Here is a 23,704-nt window from a genome sequence, read left to right as displayed (position 1 = left end):
TTTTAATATTATATGTTAAACAAGGATGAGTGTTGGTCATTGAACTTCAAATAGATTTTTATTAAGTATTGCTGCTAGTGTTCTGATTTTGCCCCCAAGGTAGCAGTACAAAATGACAAAACTTAAATGTCTTGGAAAAAAAACGTGTAAATCCTCCTTAAAAAACACCTGTGACGTCAACTGTCCCAAACATTACAGTGACCTGTACTGTGTGACTGAAATGTATGCAAATACCCCTAAACGAAAGTCGGAGATGTGCACTTTAGTCACATCTGAATTGTTGGATTTGTAATTTTAAACTGAGGAGCAGAGGGGCAAATCAAGGAAAAATGTCCCAAACATTACAGAGGGCACTGTAAATAACAGTACTCTAGTCCTGGTGCATTCTGGACACCTTGTGACAAAATAAGTCCTCAGTGCAGGGCTGGGTTAAAATAAGCAAATGCTTAGGGGATCACGGGAATTTGGAGGGAACCGCAGAAATTTTCCATTGCTGGATTTATATTGAACCATATGGTTCAAAATTGCAAATAGTGTAGGTGAACCAGGTTCCACAAAAGGAGCTCCTACATTAAACAAAAAAATACATACTTACTGTATATATACACACAATAATAAATTAGTAATAATAGAGGTTAATGATATATACATTAATCTTGGGAATACCACAAAATTCAAATCTGGTATCATTCTCATCTTGGTCATGTTGGCTGTCCCATTCAGTCATCCACTGAGAGTGAGTGCAGCTCATATATCTGGGGGCACCAAAATCTTTTAAGTGCTTAGAGCCTCTAAAGTTCTTAATCCGGTGCTGCCACAATGATTAAAAATCAGATTTATGTGAACCTCTCCAAGAACACTACAGCCCAAGAAACTGAAAACAGTAAATCTAAGATATTCAAGCCAGGCCAGATCAGCTCCTTACCCCAGCAGTGAATCATCTCCAAGGATTGTGGCCCCATCCACTAAACACTGAGCTAGTGCGGTCAAGGGCAGCTTCTTCTAAAACAAAAAAAGAAAAGCATGATGATATTGCAATAAGTAGGACTTTGTTTTAAAAGACTACCAGCAGGGAAAAGAATACATTTTCTTCTTCTTCTTCTTCTCCCCCACTATGGTCTCTCTGCTAGGAGTCAGCTGCTTTAACGAATCTCCTCCATCTCTGCCTGTCGTCCATATTTTCCGCCCCACAGTGCTCCCATGTAAACTGCTGTCACCGCCTTGTGACATTTCTTCTTCACACCCTCTCAATCATCTCTCCTTAACACATATCCAAACAATCTCAGTCCAGCTCTCCAGCTTATCCACCTCATCTTCACCACACCTTCCACTCTCCTATCATTTTCATTCCTTACCATTCGTCTTTGTGAGACAGCAAAGCAATAAATGATGCACCGTAACAAAGAAGTACATCTTTGCACTCAGCACAAGTGTCAGTAAGGCAGCTTTCTTAGAAACATAAGAGAACAGTTAACAATGGTGATGACTGTTTTGCCATTTTAATATTCTGCGTCATAACAGGTTCATATGGGGAGCCCTTGCACATGCTTTTGCTCTTGCTTGTTTTCTTACAGGCAGAAACATAATGCCGGCTAGCACTTTTCAGTTCCTTCGCCAGACAATTTGGTAATCTACTTCTAATCCTCTCAACTCAATGAAAGGCAGACAAAGAAAAAGATGAAACCAAGGTACCGAGGGAGAGCGAACCGATCTTTTGTCAACGTCCACTCCTTGTTGACCTTGCAGACATGCCGTTAACTTCTTGTGAGTGCTGTGCGTGACTTGCTTGACAAGTTCCAAACGTTTCTCCACCTGCAAGAAAGTAAAGAGGATACGTCTGAGGGTGAATGGCTTATTGTAGAAAACAAAAAAGGGAAACACAAAAGAAGCGGTACTGTAGACAAATAAATGGATTTTTCTAATGAATTTTTATTAAAGGAACCAAAGTCCTGCAGCCATAGATCTAAGCAGTTTAAACCAATAACAATTTCATCCCCAGTTACTAATTGGCTAACTATCAACCTGTCACCCTTTCACCACCTAATAGCTAATGTGTGGCGAGCGTACTGGCACAATAATGGCTGCCATCGCATCATCCAGGTGGGTGCTACACATTGGTGATGGCTGAATTGGTTCCCCCTCTGTTTATGTAAAGGGCTTTGAGTAGTGAGACAAGCGCTACATAAATGTAAATTATTATTTATTACACTGTGCATATTCCAAAACTCTCTTAATTCACAAACTATAATGGTTTACATTGCCATGAATATATGTATAAATATTTAATCACTAACCATGATACCTGTCAAAGACAGGTAATAGAATAATTTAAAACTATTTGCTATCTGCTGCACTACATGAACTTTCAGCGCCTTTCTTCTGTATTTGCGCACGTGTGAACATCTCTTCACCGGTACTCCTTATGTCGATCGCGTTCATGTAAAGCCTGCTTCTCAGACTCGGTCATTATTTTCGAGGCGCCTGTCTCACCTCCTGTCCGATTTTATATCTCACTCAGTGTGCGCCTTTATTCCTTCTCGTGCGTCTCACACTCGCACTCCTCTTTAGTTGCGTCACCAAAGCCAAACTAACCAATCAGATTGCTCAAAAGGGACTGGACTCACAAACCTTATATAACTAATAGAAGAATGCCATCCTTATATACATCTGTATTTATAATATTGTATATAGATATGTTTTTTTGTCTTTTTTACTCATTCATTAATATCCGTGCCTAATCTTGTTAAGTTACTCTTTGACATTTTGTACAGCACTTTGAGCTACACTGTTAGTATAAAAATGTGTTATATAAATAAATTATGTTGTTGTTGTGTTGTTGTTGTTATTATACAGTAAATACTTAGACCAAATTGAATTATAAATAGGAAAGGACATTCCTGTCTGCTGGCAAATTTATGCATATACTGATAATCAAAGAACATTTGCAAGTGCAAACGCCACCTGAATGTACTTAAACAAAATTATTTTTATTAAGGAAACTGCGTGCTGATCTCAACTTGAATTAATATTAAACAGAGATTAAAAAAGTGCTCCATTAAAAATATTTCCTTTACAGCACAATATACAGTACACTTCATGTCTATTCAGATGCAAAAATAAAGCTAATCTTTGCAGAAATGCGCACAATATCAGTCACTGGGCTGTCACCAGTAGATCCCAAGGGTGTGCGCATTTCTGTTTTATTTTGTTAGCAAAAAACGTGTACAACATGGCACCATCACTCGAGTCGTAATTTTCTGGACATCGCAGTGGCCACCAGTGCCGTTTACAAAGGTGGATCAGATAAGCTAAAGGAGATTTTGTAACAGGTTGGGGCTAGAAAACAAACAAGAGCATGTGGAACAAACTAAATTGAGAAGTACGAAAAAAAAATTAATAGGAAAAAGATGACTACACAAAAACCATAACCAAGTCTAAGACCTTGAAACCTTATGTAAGATCAACTGTAAAAAAAACCTCTGTTTAATAATGGATAGTGATTTTAAATGATATAAACAGAAAAACCTTTCTGAGTTCCACAATTCGAAAAATGTTTTTTTTTTGGCCTGACTTGACTACTGTAATGCATTTTATGTTAGCATGAGCCAGGCATCTCACGTTTACAGCTGGTCCAAAACGCTGCAGCTCCTCTTAATGGGAACACACAAGCAAGAGCACATTCTTCCTGTGCTGGGGTCCCTGCACTGGCTCGCCACTCGTTTCAGGATCGAGTTTAAGAGTTTATTGTTTGATAATAAAGCACTAAATGGCCTAGCTCCCTCTTACTTCTCCCACCTTTTACCATAATACAGTGGTAATCAAAATTTGAGAACAATATATGAACACTTGATTCTTTGGAAATATTGTTAATAGTGCTGGGTGGTATGACCAAAATTCTATATCATGGTATTTTTCAAAATTATACCGGTTTCACTGTATTTTTTTCCCATGCATGAGTGGATGTTAACCACATTTTCTACTGCAATTACTGCAGTAGACTGGCTAAGAATAACCTATTCTACTGTCAAGAGAATTTTACATTGTACAAAAAAACATTTTAATGTGCACACAAGTATCAATACAGGTTTGCCTGGCCCCATAAAGTGATAGTTTTCAAGGGGGTGGTACTAATGAAGAAAAGGAATCACATTGCATGACAGTTGCAGTCAAAATATACAGTAGAACCTTTTTATTGAACAAATTTCGCAAACAACTTAAACTAAAATTTTGACAACAAATTTTCAACCATCCAAAGAGGCATTTAGACTTAGTAAAATATCCAGAGGTGCTTGTCAAAAGTTGTATTGCACTGAACATGTCTTAGAAAAGGAATAAATAGTAAATATTTTTTGTAAACCAAATACACTTTCTGTCCACTGACACGTCAGCTATATGGATTGTAATGGCGTTGGTTATCTTGATCCACCGCTTGCTATTTTTTGTCGTAGGCAGTACCTCTACAAGTAACGTCTGACCTCGAGTGTCCTCTGTCTTTTTCAGTTTTACCTGAGGACATGGAGGGTGCCAATCTTAGTTCCATACATTCATGGTACTCCATATCATGTTTGCGGCTAAGGTGGTGCAGCAAATTGCTTGTGTTGCCGCCTCCGGCGACAACTTTAGCTCTACAGCATTTGCAGTAAATAGTTGTTTGGTCCACATCCAACCTTTTAAAACCAAAGTATCTCCAGACAACAGACACGGCTCCTTTTATCAGCAAAAGCTCTTCTGTGTCATCACGTTCAACTGTATTGTCTGCTACAGCTTCAGTTTCTGAATGTTCTCTGTCTACTTCTCACCGCTTAAAAGCTCCACTAATGCATGTACTCTGTTGCATGCGTGTTTAGCGGTGTAGCAGTGGAAAAGGTAACCCCTTAAACAAGCTGCGCCACGTTCTGAACATTGTTTAGGCTATTTAAACCGTATTGCGGTATTAGGAAAATCCATATCATAACAAAAATAAAAAACGGTTTTCAGTATGAACCGGTATACCTCCCAGCACTAATTGTTAATCTTGCTCAAACGTTGAAGGAATGTTAGCTGTGGGTATATCACTGTTCTACGAGCATGCTTTACAAAGTAATCAAGGCACTTTATTTTGTGGAAAGCGCAGTGATCAGAATTAGAGAACAGTAACCATCCATATTACTAACCGAGAATGCTAAACCGGATGATGGACGCAGGCACATCCGGCAATGGGCCGTAGCTGCAAAAAGACGTACTGCGCAGGCGCAAAAAGAGTCCGCGGGAGTCGGCTGAGGAGCCGAGAAAGGCGGACAAAAGAGGGCGAGAGAGGCGGATGAGGGGCCACGAGAGGCGGACAAGACCACAGAAAAAAGGAGTGAGCACAGGAAAAATGGAGAAATGAGGAAACGCAGGCAAAGCACGAAACACATTGCACATGAAACTAGACCCAAAAAAAAAAAAAAGAGGCTCGCGCACAACAGCAAGGCACCCCCCCCCCCCCCCCTACAGGCACCGGACGGGACACACACCAAGAGGGGGATTCAACAAGCCCATGGAACACAAAAAAAAGAACACAAAACCACCCCACAGACCCTACAAGCAAGGGACGGGACACACACAAACAGGGGGATTCAACAAGACACAGGAACACAAAAAGAAAGAAGACGCTCGCGCGACAACAATCCTCAACCCCCCATACCACACACACACACATCCATCCATAAGAAGTGACACCCAAAGCCACATATTCTAAAGTGAACATCAACACCTTCACACTAGACAGCATAGGTGTCAGCATTGGTGGATCTCCTTACAATAAAGCACTATTAACCGTTCAACTGCAGAAAAGGAAACATATTAACAGCGACTGCGATCCTCCTTATTACTTATCCATATTTCGCATGCTGAGAAAGAAACAAGTCATGAATACACGGTCACGGGTACAAAACGAAAAGGAAAGGATAACAGGAACAAACACACGAACACGAAAGAAACAACAAAATAGACGGCTATGCAGCATAGGTGGATCTCATTACAATAAGGCACTATTAACCGTTCAACCGCAGAAAAGGCTCCATATTAACAGTGAGTGCAATACTCCTTATTACTTATCCATATTTCTAAAAGAAAAAATGACTCGACTCCAAAAACGCAAAGCTCAACTAAAGCTTCTAACTAACGATGTACCTAAAAGTAAAACCTTTATGAACTGCATTAGATCCTACAATGGTTCATTTAATATGCACAAATCTACATCCTAGATCCACATGACGCAAACTATCAATCAAAGTGCTGCATCGCAACAGGCACGGATTCAAAACGAAACACCTCCCGTCTCAGACATACGTTGATGGCAGCGAAGGCTACAACGGGCTTCTCACACAGCACAGGCAAATCGATTACAGCTCCAAAACAACACGTCCCAAATACTACACATGCAACAACGCGCCTCTCAAACGGCACAAGCAAAACATACACCAGGAAAATTCATTCGGATTAATTAATGTCATTTGCAATCATTGTCATTCAGTTCACTTCCCTGAAGAAACAATTGGCAATACAAGTTATACATTTACACGTTGTTGTCAAAAGGGTCAAATTAGACTGCCTTCTTTACATTCATATACTGAATATCTACAGAAGCTTATAACTGACGATGTACCTGAAAGTGAAATCTTTATCAACTACATTAGATCCTACAAATCGGAATCCACTATGAACATTAACAGTGGCACTGCACGTGACATCCGTCTTGAAAAAATGTTTATTGATGAATGTTCAATGGCATGAACAAACGTTGATGAATAATAATATTCGATTTGGAGGAAAGGTACTTTTATGAGGAGGAGATTTTAGACAGTGATTAGCTATTCTTCCAGATGCCATGCACTCAGCTATTGTTCAGTGCACCTTAAAATACGCAGACAATTGGCATTGCTTTCAAAAGATACAGTTAGTAAAAAAGATATGATGTCCAGAACCAGATCATAACAATTGCTTATTACAACTGAGAGATGGTACACTCACTAATACAGATGGACTTCAGCCACATATTATTACAATTCCTCAAGCCTTTATCTGCGACGACTTAGTTACAGAGAGATTTGGAACAGCAATCTCATTAGACCAAATGCCCCTTTTAACACAACGCACTATATTATGTCCAAAAAATATTAATGTGGAAAACATAAATACCCAAGTCATTCCATTACTTCCTGGAAAGACACAACTCTTTCTAAGCTCTGACAAACTTGACTCTGATCACAACAATAACCATCTTAAATGACCTTACAAGTTCTGAGCTGGAATTATCTTTTACACTTAAACGGCGTGTACAAAGAAATTTTCAAATAAACCTTTACACTGTGCCACACACTTTATTGTTTGCTTTCTATTTGCATCATCTACACCGTCACACTATTCTATATCTCATTCATACATCACGCTCTTTGTCATTCCCAACACCAGGGGTTGGCGAGCGAAGCGAGCAGGGGGCGGAGCCCCCTAGTTGTAGCAGAAAAGAAGATTACAAGTAAAATTTCTGGAGGGCTACAGCTTTCAATAATTAGTAGGAAGTGTAGAGGCCCTTGCTTTGAATGACTTCAGCACATCTGCACCCGCAGGACTTCACTAGTTTCTCACACTGCTCTGGTCTGATCTTAGTCCACTCTTCCACAGTTTGGTAACTGTAGTGGGTTTCTTATCCATCACTTTGTCGCCAAGGATTTACCAGAGATTTTCAATCGGTTTAGATCTGGACTCTATACTGACCATTATTTCAATGTTGTTAACTTCAAGGAACTGCTTTACCCATTTTGCAGTGTAACAGGGGGCATTCACTGTCTTGCATGAAAATTGCAGGCTGATTCGGTGAAACGCGCAGGGAAGGAAGGAGGTACTGATAAACATTTGCAGTCATTCTGCCATGTAGCTGTATAAGAGGCCTGCAACTCCTACTGCAGAAAACATTCTCCAAACCAGGATGCTTCCTCCTCCAAATTTAACTGACTTTTTTACATACAGTGTATCCAGAAAGTATTCACAGCGCATCACTTTTTCCACCTTTTGTTATGTTACAGCCTTATTCCAAAATGGATTAAATTCATTTTATTCCTCAGAATTCTACACACAACACCCCATAATGACAACGTGAATAAAGTTTACTTGAGGTTTTTGCAAATTTATTAAAAATAAAAAACTGAGAAATCCCATGTACATAAGTATTCACAGCCTTTGCTCAATACTTTGTCGATGCACCTTTGGCAGCAATTCCAGCCTCAAGTCTTTTTGAATATGATGCCACAAGCTTGGCACACCTATCCTTGGCCAGTTTCGCCCATTCCTCTTTGCAGCACCTCTCAAGCTCCATCAGGTTGGATGGGAAGCGTCGGTGCACAGCCATTTTAAGATCTCTCAAGAGATGTTCAATCGAATTCAAGTCTGGGCTCTGGCTGGGCCACTCAAGGACATTCACAGAGTTGTCCTGAAGCCACTCCTTTGATATCTTGGCTGTGTGCTTAGGGTCGTTGTCCTGCTGAAAGATGAACCGTCGCCCCAGTCTGAGGTCAAGAGCGCTCTGGAGCAGGTTTTCATCCAGGATGTCTCTGTACATTGCTACAGTCATCTTTGCCTTTATCCTGACTAGTTTCCCAGTCCCAGCCGCTGAAAAACATCCCCACGGCATGATGCTGCCACCTCCATGCTTCACTGTAGGGATGCTGCCAGGTTTCCTCCAAACGTGACGCCTGCCATTCATGCCAAAGAGTTCAATCTTTGTCTCATCAGACCAGAGAATTTTCTTTCTCATGGTCTGAGAGTCCTTCAGGTGCCTTTTGGCAAACTCCAGGAGGGCTGCCATGTACCTTTTACTAAGGAGTGGCTTCTGTCTGGCCACTCTACCATATAGGCCTAATTGGTGGAATGCTACAGAGATGGTTGTCCTTCTGGAAGGTTCTCCTCTCTCCACAGAGGACCTCTGGAGCTCTGACAGAGTGACCATTGGGTTCTTGGTCACCTCCCTGACTAAGGCCCTTCTCCCCCTGACCGCTCAGTTTAGATGGCCGGCCAGCTGTAGGAAGAGTCCTGGTGGTTTCAAACTTCTTCCACTTACAGATGATGCAGGTCCCAATGTGCTCATTGGGACCTTCAAAGCAGCAGACATTTTTCTGTAACCTTCCCCAGATTTGTGCCTCGAGACAATCCTGTCTCGGAGGTCTACAGACAATTCCTTTGACTTCATGCTTGGTTTGTGCTCTGACATGAACTGTCAACTGTGGGACCTTATATAGACAGGTGTGTGCCTTTCCAAATCATGTCCAGTCAACTGAATTTACCACAGGTGAACTCCAATGAAGCTGCAGAAACATCTCAAGGATGATCAGGGGAAGCAGGATGAACCTGAGCTCAGTTTTGAACTTCATGGCAAAGTCTGTGAATACTTATGTACATGTGCTTTCTCAATTTTTTTATTTTTAATAAATTTGCAAAAATCTCAAGTAAATGTTTTTCACATTGTCATTATGGGGTGTTGTGTGTGGAATTCTGAGGAAAAAAATGAATTTAATCCATTGTGGAATAAGGCTGTAACATAACAAAATGTGGAAAAAGTGATGCGTTGTGAATACTTTCCGGATGCACTGTACTTTGGATTCAGTCTTTCCCCAGTGTGACGCTGAACATGTTGTTTCCCATTGGACCAAATAAAACAAAACTTGCTGTCATCACTAAAGTGAACTTAGGACCAGTTGTCCTCTCTCCACACAACATGCAAAGGTTAGTCTAGCCTTTTGATTGTTTCTGCTGACGAGGGGCATGGTCACTGCAGAGTGCGCTTTCAGTCTGAGTTGTCTTAAATGCGAGACACTGAAGGCCGAGACAGATCCTTACCTTGTTTAGTTCTGAATTGGCAAGCAATTCCAGCTGCAGTGCTGAACCGATTCTCAGTCATTATCATGTCCTCTTGTGCATTTGTCTTACATGGACAACTAGCATTTTTGAGGAACTTGAATGAATTACTGTTATTGTAAAGCTGCAATATTATAGAAATCAGACATGGAATGACCAACTTCTCTTGCAATGGCTGAAAGGGTTATCCCTTTTGGCCTTGGTCAGGATAACCTGCTGTTGCTGGGTTTCAGTCACCTTAGAGCGGCTTGAAATCTTGCAGAGTAATTAAGAGTGCTGCCAGAGAAGTAGGGCTTGTCAGATAATTAAGGAAATTAGCACCATGTGCCAGGTTAGCACCAGTAACTGGGAGATATCTGAAAGTGTTCTTTAATTTTGATCAGAGATTCTTTGTCATATTTCTCATTTAACCTTTATACTGTGCTTCAGAATCCATTATATTTAGAATATTTAACGTCGTGTCCGCGTTATTAAGCCTTGACCACTGTCCTCCACACCACTTGCCAAATCGTTACTCCTACAGCGCACATCCTATCTCCGTCCCACCCCGTGACCCTCTCAGTGCCGCTAACTCTTCCCTTCAACGCAGTCGGTTATAATGGTGAGGCGGAAAAGGTAATTGTCTATTCAAGGGCATTGAATTTTAGATCAAGATAGAAAAAGAGCAGCAAGACCTGATAATGAACATCGAAAAAAGAAAACAAACAAAAAACAGCTACATACAGTATAATAAAAATCAAGAACAAAGAGGACTGTCCAATAAATGATAAAGAGAAAAATATCCCAAACAAAATGTGAACAAAAATGCAAAAAAGTTTATAGAAGGTAAGTAATCTTCTAATATAATACGCTACTGTGGCTGTTCGTTTGTCTGTCCAGGATTTTAAATCGCCTGTAGCTCGCAAACCGTTTGACCTATTGACCTGAAATTTGGTACACATATACTACGTGACGGCTACTATCCGGGGTGATGATTGACTTCCTAGATTATTCCTCTTTTTATTTTTATTTTATTTTATTGTAGAATCAACTCTCGGCAGCAGCTAGCAGGGTCACTTCCCCTACCTTAAGTGCCAGCTTAAGTGAAAAATGAAAGAAAACGTGCTAAGTAATTGCAACACAAACACTGACTTAATCAGTTTTAATGTGAAAAGATGCAGACGAGAAAAGAAAAGAAGCAGGCCGTTAAGGGTGGAGGAAAGTAGAGCTGCTCAGGAAGCAGAAAGCGCATCAACCTCTGAGCAAATGACTGCTAAACATACAGAGAAAGAGGAGGAAAACTATGAACGCTCAAGTCAAGTGTATTCACTGCACGTTTATTGTGCAGTGCGCCGTTACTGGTTCATAATATTGCGAGGCATTAATGTAATTTAATTTTTCTATTTACTTTTTATACGCTTTATCACGCTTTAATTTTGTTACTTCTACTTTTAACTATGTTTTATTATTCATTGGTATTTAAAATAGACAGTTATTGTGAAATACTGAAGTAACTGATTTTCTATCTTTAATAACTAAGGACCAAACCATCTTCCCCCACGCCCCGCTGCATACTCTTCTATATACCAATTCTTTAAACAGAATCACATTCTGTAACGGAGGAGTGCTCCGGCGCCATTCGAGCGATTTAGCTATGGGGGGGGGGGGGGGTTGGTGAGCGAAGTATGCAGTATGCATCATAAACTGCCCTTGCATTCCAGTTAGGATAACTTCAAATATGAATAAGCAGTGATTCTCTAATTTTGATCACCACTGTAAATTCCATCAAGGTCACTCAGGTCTACTGATCAGTTGCTTCTGGTGGTCCCTGAATCAAGACTAAAGTGTAGGGGAGATCACGCCTTTGCAGTTATAACCTATTCCAGACTCCACTTCATGTTAGGCTGGCCCCTACTTTGCCTGTTTTTAAATCACTTCTTAAGGCACAGTACTATTTCTTGACGTTTAATTCATTGTGATTATATAGAGCTACATCTGTCCGTTTTACTGTCTTATTGCTTATTGTCTTTTGTACTGTATTATTCTTGGTTGTGCAGCACTTTGTTCAGCTATTGATCTTTCTAAATGCACTATATAAATAAATTTGATACTGATATCGATATTGAAGAGGACAGGTAATCAAGGAAAACCTAAAAATGAAGACAAAATGTTGAACTCTCAAGAACAAGAGACCGGCTAGTAAGAAGAGTTTACTTAAATATTGTGAGTACTAGGGTGTTGTACCGTGTTAGCCATTATGAATGTAGAGAAAAGCCAAACAAAATGACACCTTTTATTGGCTAACTAAAAAGATTACAATATGCAAGCTTTCAAGGCAACTCAGGCCTCTTCTTCAGTTGCCTCGAAAGCTTGCATATTGTAATCTTTTTAGTTAGCCAATAAAAGGTGTCATTTTGCTTGGCTTTTCTCTACTTAAATATTGTGACAGACTCAGCTGCGTGCACAGAGGGGGCTGAGTGATAACGGGGGCGTGAATGGGGCCTGATAAGGAGCAAGACATGACAGGGCCTTCCTGGTAAAGGTGTGACATCAGGGCATAGTTGTCCTACTTTTTAATGAAGCTATTGTAGAAGGAAAAACAAAATAACATTTACATTTATTTGCTTGGCAAACGCTGTTATCTAAAGCAACTTAGGAAAGAGGTAAAACATAATCGAGCAACATTAGGTTAGGGCCTGAATGTCAGGCAAGCGTCGTATTACAGGTAACATAGGTTGAGTATCAGAAGTGAAGAGATGTTATAATAAAGTTACAATCAGATTAACAATCGACAGAGCAATCAAACTAATCAAACAACAATATGAAAGATCACAGAGCATTTCTTTTCAATCAATTAGACAGATCTTCACAGAACAGGTGGATTTTCAATTGCTTCTTAAATACAGAGAAAAGCCAAGCAAAATGACACCTTTTATTGGCTAACTAAAAAGATTACAATATGCAAGCTTTCGAGGCAACTCAGGCCCCTTCTTCAGGCAAGATGTAATCACATCTCGCCTGAAGAAGGGGCCTGAGTTGCCTCGAAAGCTTGCATATTGTAATCTTTTTAGTTAGTCAATAAAAGGTGTCATTTTGCTTGGCTTTTCTCTACATTCATAATGGCTAACACGGTACAACACCCTAGTACTTCTTAAATACAATAAGGGAGTCTGCAGTTCGGATAGAGGTGGGCAAGGTTGTAAGAGATAATTTAGCAAAAGACAATTAAAAGTGTAAACTATTCTGAAACTGATACTGGCTGCTGTCAGCACATTAAGAAACAACACTGCTGAGAAAGTCATTTAATAACAGAAACAACAAGAACAAGAACCGACAAAACAGCCTGATTTATTTCACTATGATTTATACCGTGCTTCTGCTGTTGCAGTCAACAGACATTAAGATTAGGGGAGACTGGTAAACAGCCCGATCAATCATTATATTTAACACATTGCTGGAGAAGTAAATCTGCAATCATTTTCCATCAGAGGATACTCAAACTGCAAAGACTGGATCTCAAAAAGAAACTTTCCACTTTGATGTATCAGTTGTGAGGGATGGCTGGCATCCTTACCTATCCAGGAGACCCTCGAAATGGAAGGACAGGGGGAAACTGCTTACACAGGGCTTTGTCTCTCCAGGATGCTAGATGGCAGTGAACCCAAGCTCGGATCCCCACCTGCGTGCCGACAAGGCATGGCGGGTATTGTAATCCTGGGGTGGACCCCTGATGGGTCCCATGGGAGCCATGGGATTTGGGAGTTGCTACTCTGTAGGGCTCCAACCTCACCCGCAAGTGCTTCGGAGTTGCAACTTCATATCGCCCGGAAGCACTCCTGGGGATTGGAATAAAAGGAGCTGCCTGTCACACTTGAGTTAAGCCAGAGTCAGGAGGAAAGTGGACGGAGCTTGTCGAGGAGTGGAGGAGGCAGTGACCAACTGATAGAGAGAAGACGAAGAGTGCTTTTTTGTAACTGTGTGCTGTATTGTATGATGGTTGCAGTGTGGGAAACGAATAGAGAGAAGAGTTTCCCACAATAACAAATTGTGTTGTTTTCTGTTTCTCTTTTTATACTTGTGTCAGAGTCTGTGTATGTTGGGTTTTTGGGGTAAAGGAGCACCCCCAGTCGCACGCATAATTTAGACCAGTGGTCTCAAACTCCAGTCCTAGAGGGCCGCAGGTTTTCATTCTAACCCTTTTCTTAATTGATGACCAGTTTTTGCTGCTAGTTACCTCTTTTTCCTTTCATTTTAATGGACTTGTTTTTTTAAGATTTGTTCCCCTGAATTTCTTCATTGTTCCTCTGAATTGCTTCATTTCTTTCCTTAAATGGCACCCAAACAGAAATGACATGTGAAGTGAGTCAACTAACAGAAGGTCAACTAAGTCAGGGCCTCGGACTCCAACCGGTTGCTTAATTATGCTCTGATTCTTGACGTTAATTAAACCCGTTCTTTAATTCCATAGCTTGTTGCTGCTCTCATTGTGCCATGGCATAGATTTCTGAAATTGTTGATTTTCTCTTTTCTAAGAGCATTGTTCAAATGCTTTGGGGACCTGAGTCGGTCAACATTCCTGAGACCTTCATCTTTCTTTATTTGAAGATACAGTTGACTCCATTTAAGTGCACGACCTCCAGACAACCTCGCCACGTGCGCTTAATAGAAGTACAACATGTCAGTCCTGAAAGTTGATCATTCAGCTACCCCACCTACTAGCCTAGTCAAACGCAATAAAACATTCATTAAAATAGACTACGCTGAAGAATATAATGGATACATGTATAATACATACATACACTGTTTAGATATACAGCCTTCCCTATTCTTTTTCGTTTTCTGTCCAGATTGCCGTTGTTCTATCAGTCTTGCAATATTGACAGAGACCTGACTCTCCTTGTTGTCAAGTCTGTTTAAGACATCGAAGCGTTTAGCCAGAGACAATGCTTTTTACGCATGGGACGACGAAGTCGACGCCATAGTTAAAAGTCACGACAGCTAACTTATCACAGTTGAGTTATAAGACTAATCCGTAATGTCATTCGTGGCTAACAGACATTTATTTAATGCATTGGCAGTCCTGTGATGTCATTTAGATGTACATAAGAACACGCTGATAAACTGACTACAGTGTACACCTAGTAACTACACTGTAAACTGTTAGGCCTCAGTACAGTAGCGGAAATGGACATCAGCACCTGAACGATCAAGCCTTCAGCTGGTCTACTTACATCGTCGCACGCTGATTACGTCATTTGAGCGTGTCAATCAATATCGTTGTTTGACTAGTGGATGTGAAGAGACCGTGCAGTTAACCAGAGTGAAATTTGGCTGGAGAGAATTGAAATGGGATCAATAATGTATGTGTGCTTATCGCTAGTGCGCTTATCCGAAGTTACTGCCTGTTTACTTGACTTTATACAAATAGGGACCATGCAAGTCACATGCAGCTAAGCGGAGTGTGCGCTTAACCGATGTGCACTTAAGTGGAGTCAATTGTACTGTATGATGGACACAGTTTGCTGGTCATGTTTGGGCTCATTTTGTATCTCGTTATTGTGTGGCTGCTTATTAAGGAAAAATAAGCAATTTAGGGGTCTGAGTCTAAAGGAGCAAATCAATTAAAATGAATTGAAAAGAAATTAATTAGCAGCAAAAAACAGGTCACTAATTAAGAAAAGGGTCAGAATGAAAACCTGTAGCCACCGCGGCCCTCCAGGACTGGAGTTTGAGACCACTGGTTTAGACCCCGAAACAACAGCTATACTCTTAGGTGGGTCAGTGACAGTTACGTTTTGAGTCCACTGCAACCTGTACTTCAAACAGCTCATGTTTTCTTGAATGCCAAATGATAGCCTACTAAACAGGGAATCCTTAAAATATGAAATGAACTCTGACTTGGACATTCTTTGAAAAGTTCATTTTTTCAATTGGCATGAAATAAAGACTTTTATTAATGAGCACAAAAATGATTCACATTCTAAGTATGGTAAACTTAACATTTTCAAGGAGTGTGGAAAAAAAGCAGGCTTGAATGCCAATATGACGGGCACACCCTCCATTCTGACCCTAAAGGAAATGGTGCTGTAAAACTGGATGACTCAAAACAAAATATTTCATACACAGTCAGTAATTTGAACAAAGAGTTTCAGTTGTGATGTTAGAATGTCTCCATGGTAATCGATTTTTAATGTAAGCAGCAGTGCTGGCTCATGGGAAACCAATTTCTATCGCTAATACTTGTGCTGTGTATAGCTGCTGCTATATACTGGGCAGTTACTGAAAGAAAAATGTTTCCCAGTCAGCTGAGCCTCAGGTACCTTTGTTTTCAACAGGCTTCTTTAGAAACTTTGAACAATGGTAACCTCCTATAATGTTTGATGTTTATCCATTGTTATACAACAGTCAACTTAAGGACAAGAAAAAAAGGGACTCAATACTGAAATAGGCCGGAAAACAAACAATAACAAAAAAAAAGGGACAGGAGCTCAGGAGTGAACAACAGACAAAAGTGCACTTTAGCAACAAGACTTGCTTCCAGATAATAGAGTTACAGTAACCATGAATAGGTATGAAACATGAGCACAGTCACTGAAAACCGTCTCCTGTCAGCACAAGTGACGCAGAGCGTGAGCGCATACAGCCACAAAAACAGTTGACAGCAGCAGCAAGCTGTTCATAAAGGTATGGCCAAAGAACTGAGGGCAAGCCCAAGGAAAGAAAGCAAAAATAATTTACAATTGCTAATGATACAGGGATGTACAGACAGGGAATTTAAAAATGAAAGATGAGAACAGTTACAGAGCCCTCCATAATGTTTGAAGCGGTTGAGGAATCAAGGAAAACGTGTCTTTGTCCCACAGTTTAAAATTACAAATCAAGTATTCAGACGTGATTTAAGTGCACCGGCTTTCATTTAAGGGCCTTTGCATACATTTAGGTCGCACAACACTTCTTCTACATGGTTCCCCATTTCAGGACACCATAATGTTTGGCGTCACAGGTGTTTGTGATTCCTTAGGTGGGTTTCTTTGCTTCATAAGATACCTCGGCTTGCTTCTACCTTTTGGAGTCTGCAGTTGTCATTATTCAACATGAGGACAAGAGCTGTGCCAATGAAAGTCAAAGAAGCCATTATGAGGCTCAAAAACAAGAATAAAAACATTTGAGACACTGGAAAAACCTTAGGATGACCTCAACTGTCTAGAATATCATTAAGAAGAAAGAACGCACTGCTGAGCTCAGCAAATGCAAAAGGACTGGTAGGCCAAGGAAGACCTCCACAGCTGATGACTGAAGAATCCTCACTACGTTAAAGACAAACGTTGACAGATCAAACACAGTCTACAGGACGACTTCATGAACAGAAATACAAAAGCCAGGCTTCAAGATGTAAACCACTAGTTAGCCATGAAAACCGGATGGCCTGATTACAGTTTGCGAAAAAGTACTTTAAAAAGCCTGTAGAATTCTGGGAAAATGTGTTGCGGACAGACGAGACAAAGATGAATCTGAATCAGAGTGATGGTAAAAGCAAAGTATGGAGACAAAAAGTAATTGGCCAAGATCCAAAGCAGACCACCTTATCTGTTAAACATGATGGGGGTGTTATGGCTTGAAAATGTATGGCTGCCACAGTGACTGTCACACTTCTCTTCATTGACAATGGAACTGCTGGTGGCAGCTGCACAATGACTTCTGAGGTGTGTAGAAACATCTGATCTGCTCAAGTTATAGTAAATGCCCCCACACTTCTTGAATGGTGCTTCATCCTATAACAAGATGATGACCCCAAACATACTGCTAAGGCAACACAGCAGTTTTTCAAAGCTAAAAAATGGGAAATTCTTGAATAGACAACCCAGCCACTGGATTTTAATACAACTGAGCAGGCCTTCCATATTCTGAAGAGAGAAACGAAGGTGTCAAGTCCCCAAAACAAACCAGGCCTCTAAGGTAGCCATCACCAGAGAAGTTCCTCAGCACCTGGTCATGTCCATGAATCACAAACTTCCAGTAGTCATTGCATGCAAGGGATATGCAACAAAGTCCTAAATATGGTGGCCTTAATAGACCTGTCATTGCTGTGTCCAATCATGGTTCCCTATAGTGGGGGGGGGGGGGGGGGGGGGGGGCCTGTAAAGAAAGTGTTGTCATTCCTATTTGGTGTTAACAAATTTCATTGGCACAGCTCTTGTCCTCATGTTGAATAATGACAACCTCAGACTCCAAAGGGTAGAAGCAAGCCGAGGTATCTTATGAAGCAATGAAACCCCCTGAGGAATCACAAACACCTGTGACACCAATTGTCCCAAACCATGTAGAAAAAATTGTTGTCATTTGTACTGCCTCGATTACTGGATGTTGTTAATGTTACTATATAAAAAAGACTCACCGACTTCGTGGCATTCAGCTTACATTCAGCTTACCTGTAGAAGATCTTCAGATAATACTTCAGTCTTCTCTGCCCTGCAAAGCAACAAAAAAAAATTCAATCATGGAGCAAATTTATTAATAGAAGTCCGTTCAAGATCATTAAGATTGCACGGCTTAGATTTAATACTGTCCATATTTTTAATGCAGTGTAAGTGCAGAAATCAGGCATCAACCAATAGAAGCTTACCATTTATAAATACTTGGGGGGCTATAATATAAAGCAAGTGTTTCCAAATAAAGTTGGCACACATTAAAGATTGATTTACTTGGTTAAAATATAAGAGCAACAAGGAGGTACAAGTTGCCAGAGCCAACTTGGAAGCATCAAGTGATAGGCTCCTTCACATGCCAATGCTGTTTTCACTAAAGGTTTCACAATTAAGTCAAGTGAAGTCAAGTCAAGTTGGGGAGCATGCACTGGTACAGTTCCCCAACAATGAGGATCTTTCACAATTAGCACTCCATAAAACATATCCTTCAAATTACATTTTAATTTAGTTTTTGGGACACTTAACTGCTACCCTAAACAAGATCTCCCAACTTCTCCTGGACATGTACAATATGAGAGATACAGAGGCATGTGGGGCATGAAAAAACGTTAGTGCAGTATGACCAAACGCAACTGATTATTATAACAGCTCTATGCACACGAGGCTCAAGGAACCTTAACCTCTATGAAATGTTTAGTCCCAGCTGAGGAAGGTTCAAACTAAATGAAATGTAGAGAACCATAAATAGACAACCACTTGCTCTTACTCCATAGACAGCTGTCTTCACCAATTCAGCTGTTTCCTGTATCAAGTGTCATGGTCTATGCTGCCCACAGCACTGTAGACAAGCTTAGCCCTTGCCTTTAAATAAGCACTCTTCCAGGTCTATCTCACATTTACATTTGATGTTCCATGTGATTTGATGGGCCACTCATGTGACTGGCTAGCAAACCATAAGTGCTTAAGGCACTCTAATCTTGTATTCCAGACTACTGACATTATTGGCAAACAGCATCAAGAAATGCAGAGAACATACTGGCGGCCAGTAAAAGCAATATGATGCCATTAGTAGTTCTAAAGAGTCAGATTAAAAATACTGGACACAATGAAAGATATCAATTTAAATACAGACGTGGCTTCATACGGTGATATTATATTACCACTAGCAGTAATAACTAGAAATATTACATCTCTTTGGTTGCACTACCAAAACACTAAATACTGAGGAGCAATTACTTGTATTTAACTACCATACTAATCCATCCATCCATCCATTTTCAACCCGCTGAATCCAAACACAGGGTCACGGGGTCTGCTGGAGCTAATCCCAGCCAACACAGGGCACAAGGCAGGAACCAATCCCGGGCAGGGTGCCAACCCACCGCAGGACACACACCCACACACCAAGCACACACTAGGGCCAATTTAGAATCGCCAATCCACCTAACCTGCATGTCTTTGGACTGTGGGAGGAATCCAAATACTAATCCAAATATACAATAAAACTACAAAATTGCAAACAGATTTGACTTCACAATCAAGAATTAACATACTATCTATCTATCTCACTATCTACTGTATCTATGCTATCGTGCCTACTATACTAAAATGAACATCTATCTATCTATCTATCTATCTATCTATCTATCTATCTATCTATCTATCTATCTATCTATCTATCTATCTATCTATCTATCTATCTATGCTATCCTGCCTACTATACTATCTATCTATCATTACAATGTGCTAATTTTTATTTTAATTTACTTTGACTGGGAATAATAGGTGTGATGGATGGCCGGCTACATATTCTGGCCCTCATCCCCAGGCCGCCAGGAGGAGCTCTCCCGACAGCATGGACTTTGTAGTTTTTATGCACAGCCCTGCTGGATACCTTGGGGACCACCGGGAGTCGCTGTAGGGAGGCTCATGGACTCTTAAGTGCCCTATAACCTGGAAGTATGTCCTGGTTACGTGAACAGGAGAAATGACGTACTTCCAGGTTGAAGACAAGGACTTTTACCCTGACCCGGAAGTAATAAGGACTTGTGGACTGTTGGGCAGGAACACCTCCGGGTCAGGGGGTATAAAAGGACTCGGGGAAAGCCCAGACGCTGAGCTGAGCTGGGAGGAAGGGTGGCAAAGTGTCTGGGAGAGGAGGATTGGTATTGTGATTGTAGAGAATAGTGTATTGATTATATGAGTAGTGTGGAGTGTAGAGTGCTTGGTGCACAGTATTATTATTTAATAAATAATAATTATACTTTTACCTGGTGTTTGGCGTGGTACCTGAGGGTTCAAGAGGTCAATAAACGCCTCTACTGCTACATAGGAAATACATATACATTAGGCAGAAATGTGTTACTCATCAAAGGAAAATACAGAGCAAAAAATTAAGATTTGAAAATCAGCAATAGAAAACTTCTACTCTATTACTATATACAGTAATCCCTCGCTATATCGCGCTTCGCCTTTCGCAGCTTCACTCCATCGCGGATTTTATATGTAAGCATATTTAAATATATATCGCGGATTTTTTGCTGGTTCGCGGATTTCTGCGGACAATGGGTCTTTTAATTTCTGGTACATGCTTCCTCAGTTGGTTTGCCCAGTTGATTTCATACAAGGGGACGCTATTGGCAGATGGCTGAGAAGCTACCCGGCTTACTTTTCTCTGTCTCTCTTGCACTGACTTTTTCTGATCCTGACGTAGGGGGTGTGAGCAGGGGGGCTGTTCGCACACCTAGACGATACGGATGCTCATCTAAAAATGCTGAAAGATTATCTTCACGTTGCTATCTTTTGTGCAGCTGCTTCCTGAAACGACATGCTGCACGGTGCTTCGCATACTTAAAAGCTCGAAGGGCACGTATTGATTTTTGATTGAAAAACAAACTCTGTCTCTCTCTCTCTCTCTCTGCTCCTGACGGAGGGGGTGTGAGCTGCCGCCTTCAACAGCTTTGTGCCACGGTGCTTCGCATACTTAAAAGCCAAACAGCCCTATTGATTTGTTTGCTTTCCTCTGTCTTTCTGACAGGACTCTGCTCCTGACGCGCACTCCTTTGAAGAGGAAGATATGTTTGCATTCTTTTAATTGTGAGACGGAACTGTCATCTCTGTCTTGTCATGGAGCACAGTTTAAACTTTTGAAAAAGAGACAAATGTTTGTTTGCAGTGTTTGAATAACGTTCCTGTCTCTCTACAACCTCCTGTGTTTCTGCGCAAATCTGTGACCCAAGCATGACAATATAAAAATAACCATATAAACATATGGTTTCTACTTCGCGGATTTTCTTATTTCGCGGGTGGCTCTGGAACGCAACCCCCGCGATGGAGGAGGGATTACTGTATTATGACTATGATATTTATAACACGCTGGTGAGGCCTCATCTTGAGTAGAAAAAGTCCAGAGAAGAGTGACGAGGCTGATTCCAGGCCTACAGGAGACAAGTTACGAGGAAAGATTAAAAGAGCTGAGCCTTAAGGAGATTAAGAGGAGACCTGACTAAAGTCTTTAAAATGATGAAGGGAATTTTAGTCCAGTGGATCGAGATGGTGACTTTAAAATGAGTTCATCAAGAACATGGGAACACCGTTGGAAACTTGTTAAGGGTAAATTTCACACAAACATTAGGAAGTTTTTCTTCACAGAGAGAACCACAGACACTTGGGATAAGCTACCAAGTAGTGTGGTAGACAGGAGGACTTTAGGGACTTTCAGAACTCAACTTGATGTTTTTTTTAGAAGAACTGAATGGCCTGTTCTCGTCTAATTTGTTCTAATGTTCTAATTATTTTAAATGCATAATAGCAATCATTTTCAAAAGCATAGTTGTTACTAGGCATGTCACGACACCAGAATTTTTATATTCGATACCAGTACTGGTGGAATTTCACGAAACTCTATGCCAATTCAATAACAGGGCTAAAACAGAAATCTCATTCAATTTCTTTTTATCAAAAGTACCTCATTCAAGTCACAATTTTGTGACATTTAATGCAATCTCTCTCTAAACAGTATCTCTGTCTATATCTATACAATGTTGGAGTTTTTGTCCATCTCTCACGTAACTAAATGAACAGATATTAACTGATCAAGTTCCTTTCAAGTGAAAATAAAAACACAAAAAGAAAAGCAGCCAGGACTAGCATTTAATGCATTTATTCCCAGTAACTTCATTAAAAGTGACCTATTTTTTTTTTTTTGTTTTTTACTACGCGATGGTAACATCAGTTGAGTACACCTTGCTCTTCATATCATCATTGGGCTTTCAAAAGCCAAATCACAGCAAGTCATACACATCTCAGCCACTGAAAAAGAAACAGTAGTTGCTAACTGGGCCTAGAAAATGCACCGAAATCTTGAAATGATGTGCTCACTTATAAATTTAGAACACAGGCAGATCACAAGAGTGGCTCACGTTGTCATACTTCTGTATCGTCACATGTCTTACATACTTCACACCGACTACTGTAACTGCACCTGCTTTACCTAATGTGCAGCTGGAATGTCCAGGGTCTGAGACCAAAATGCACAACGGTACCCACTATGCCACTCGCTTCTTGCACAAAAGGAGCTGAGTAAAATGTGCTGTTTGCCTACTTATAAATTGTTTCTAACACCTGTGAAAAAGGCGCTATACAGGCACCCAACCCGACACAGACTGGACACAGAGGCACACGTAAAATAAAGAAAATGATTTATTTTTTCTTCACCTGTGGGCGCACGTCTTCCCCGTGTCCCACAGACAGTACACAGTCCCACGCACAAACACCAAATGAAACACAGAATAAAGTACTCTTTCTTCCTCCACCACTCCTCCCTGGCAACCTCGTCCTCCTCCTCCCGATTCTGGCTCCTCGAGTGGTGGCTGCTGGCCTCTTTTATAGTTCACCTGGAAGCACTCCAGATGCTTGACTGCCGAGTTCCAGTGGTACTTCCGGGTGTGGTGAAAACACTGCCCACAAGGGCTCAGGAGTTCCAGCTGCAGTGCCCCATGGCAGAGCCTGTGGGACCCAACAGGACTGCACCCAACTCCAATTCCCATGGAGCCCTGCAGGAAACTGAGGCACCACTCCAACCCAGGGGGGCAGCCATCTAGCATCCAGGGGGAGGTATTGCACCATCCATGACTGCTCCCCCTGAGCATATAACGAAGGGGCGTCCCAGCCGGGGTCCATGACCGGCCGTCTGCCACACACCCTATATCCTCTAAAAACTGGTATTTGGAAAGTCATCATACATTTTCAAACCCTATCCATCCATCCTTTTCTGAACATGATTTGTCCATAACAGGGTGCTGGAGCTTATCCCAGCAGTACTGGAAGCATGTCACACATGACTCTCGATAGATACGAGTAAGACAAGAGACCAACACACATACAGCACCTGCACCCACAACCACACTATGGGGCAATGACCATTGTTA

The 23,704-nt window shown here is 41.0% G+C and overlaps 1 protein-coding gene across 6 annotated transcripts in view; it reads right to left on the bottom strand.

The window, feature by feature from the left end:
• arhgap44a (Rho GTPase activating protein 44a) overlaps positions 1 to 23,704 on the bottom strand; it is a 232,566-nt gene that overhangs the window by 96,504 nt on the left and 112,358 nt on the right. For 5 of the 6 annotated variants that reach the window (XM_028818570.2, XM_028818571.2, XM_028818565.2 and 2 more), the window contains exons 2-4: positions 18,279 to 18,318; positions 1,693 to 1,812; positions 926 to 1,002 (exon numbers count right to left, since the gene is read on the bottom strand). In XM_028818570.2, the coding sequence (XP_028674403.1) occupies positions 926 to 1,002; positions 1,693 to 1,812; positions 18,279 to 18,318 (237 nt within the window). The remainder of the gene's footprint in view (positions 1 to 925; positions 1,003 to 1,692; positions 1,813 to 18,278; positions 18,319 to 23,704) is intronic. The other variant, XM_028818567.2, reaches the window with a different exon arrangement.

This window comes from Erpetoichthys calabaricus, chromosome 14 (genome assembly GCF_900747795.2).
Source record: "Erpetoichthys calabaricus chromosome 14, fErpCal1.3, whole genome shotgun sequence".
NCBI lineage: Eukaryota > Metazoa > Chordata > Cladistia > Polypteriformes > Polypteridae > Erpetoichthys > Erpetoichthys calabaricus.
Note: the sequence above shows the minus strand (reverse complement) of the source record. Positions and strands in the feature narration are given on the sequence as shown.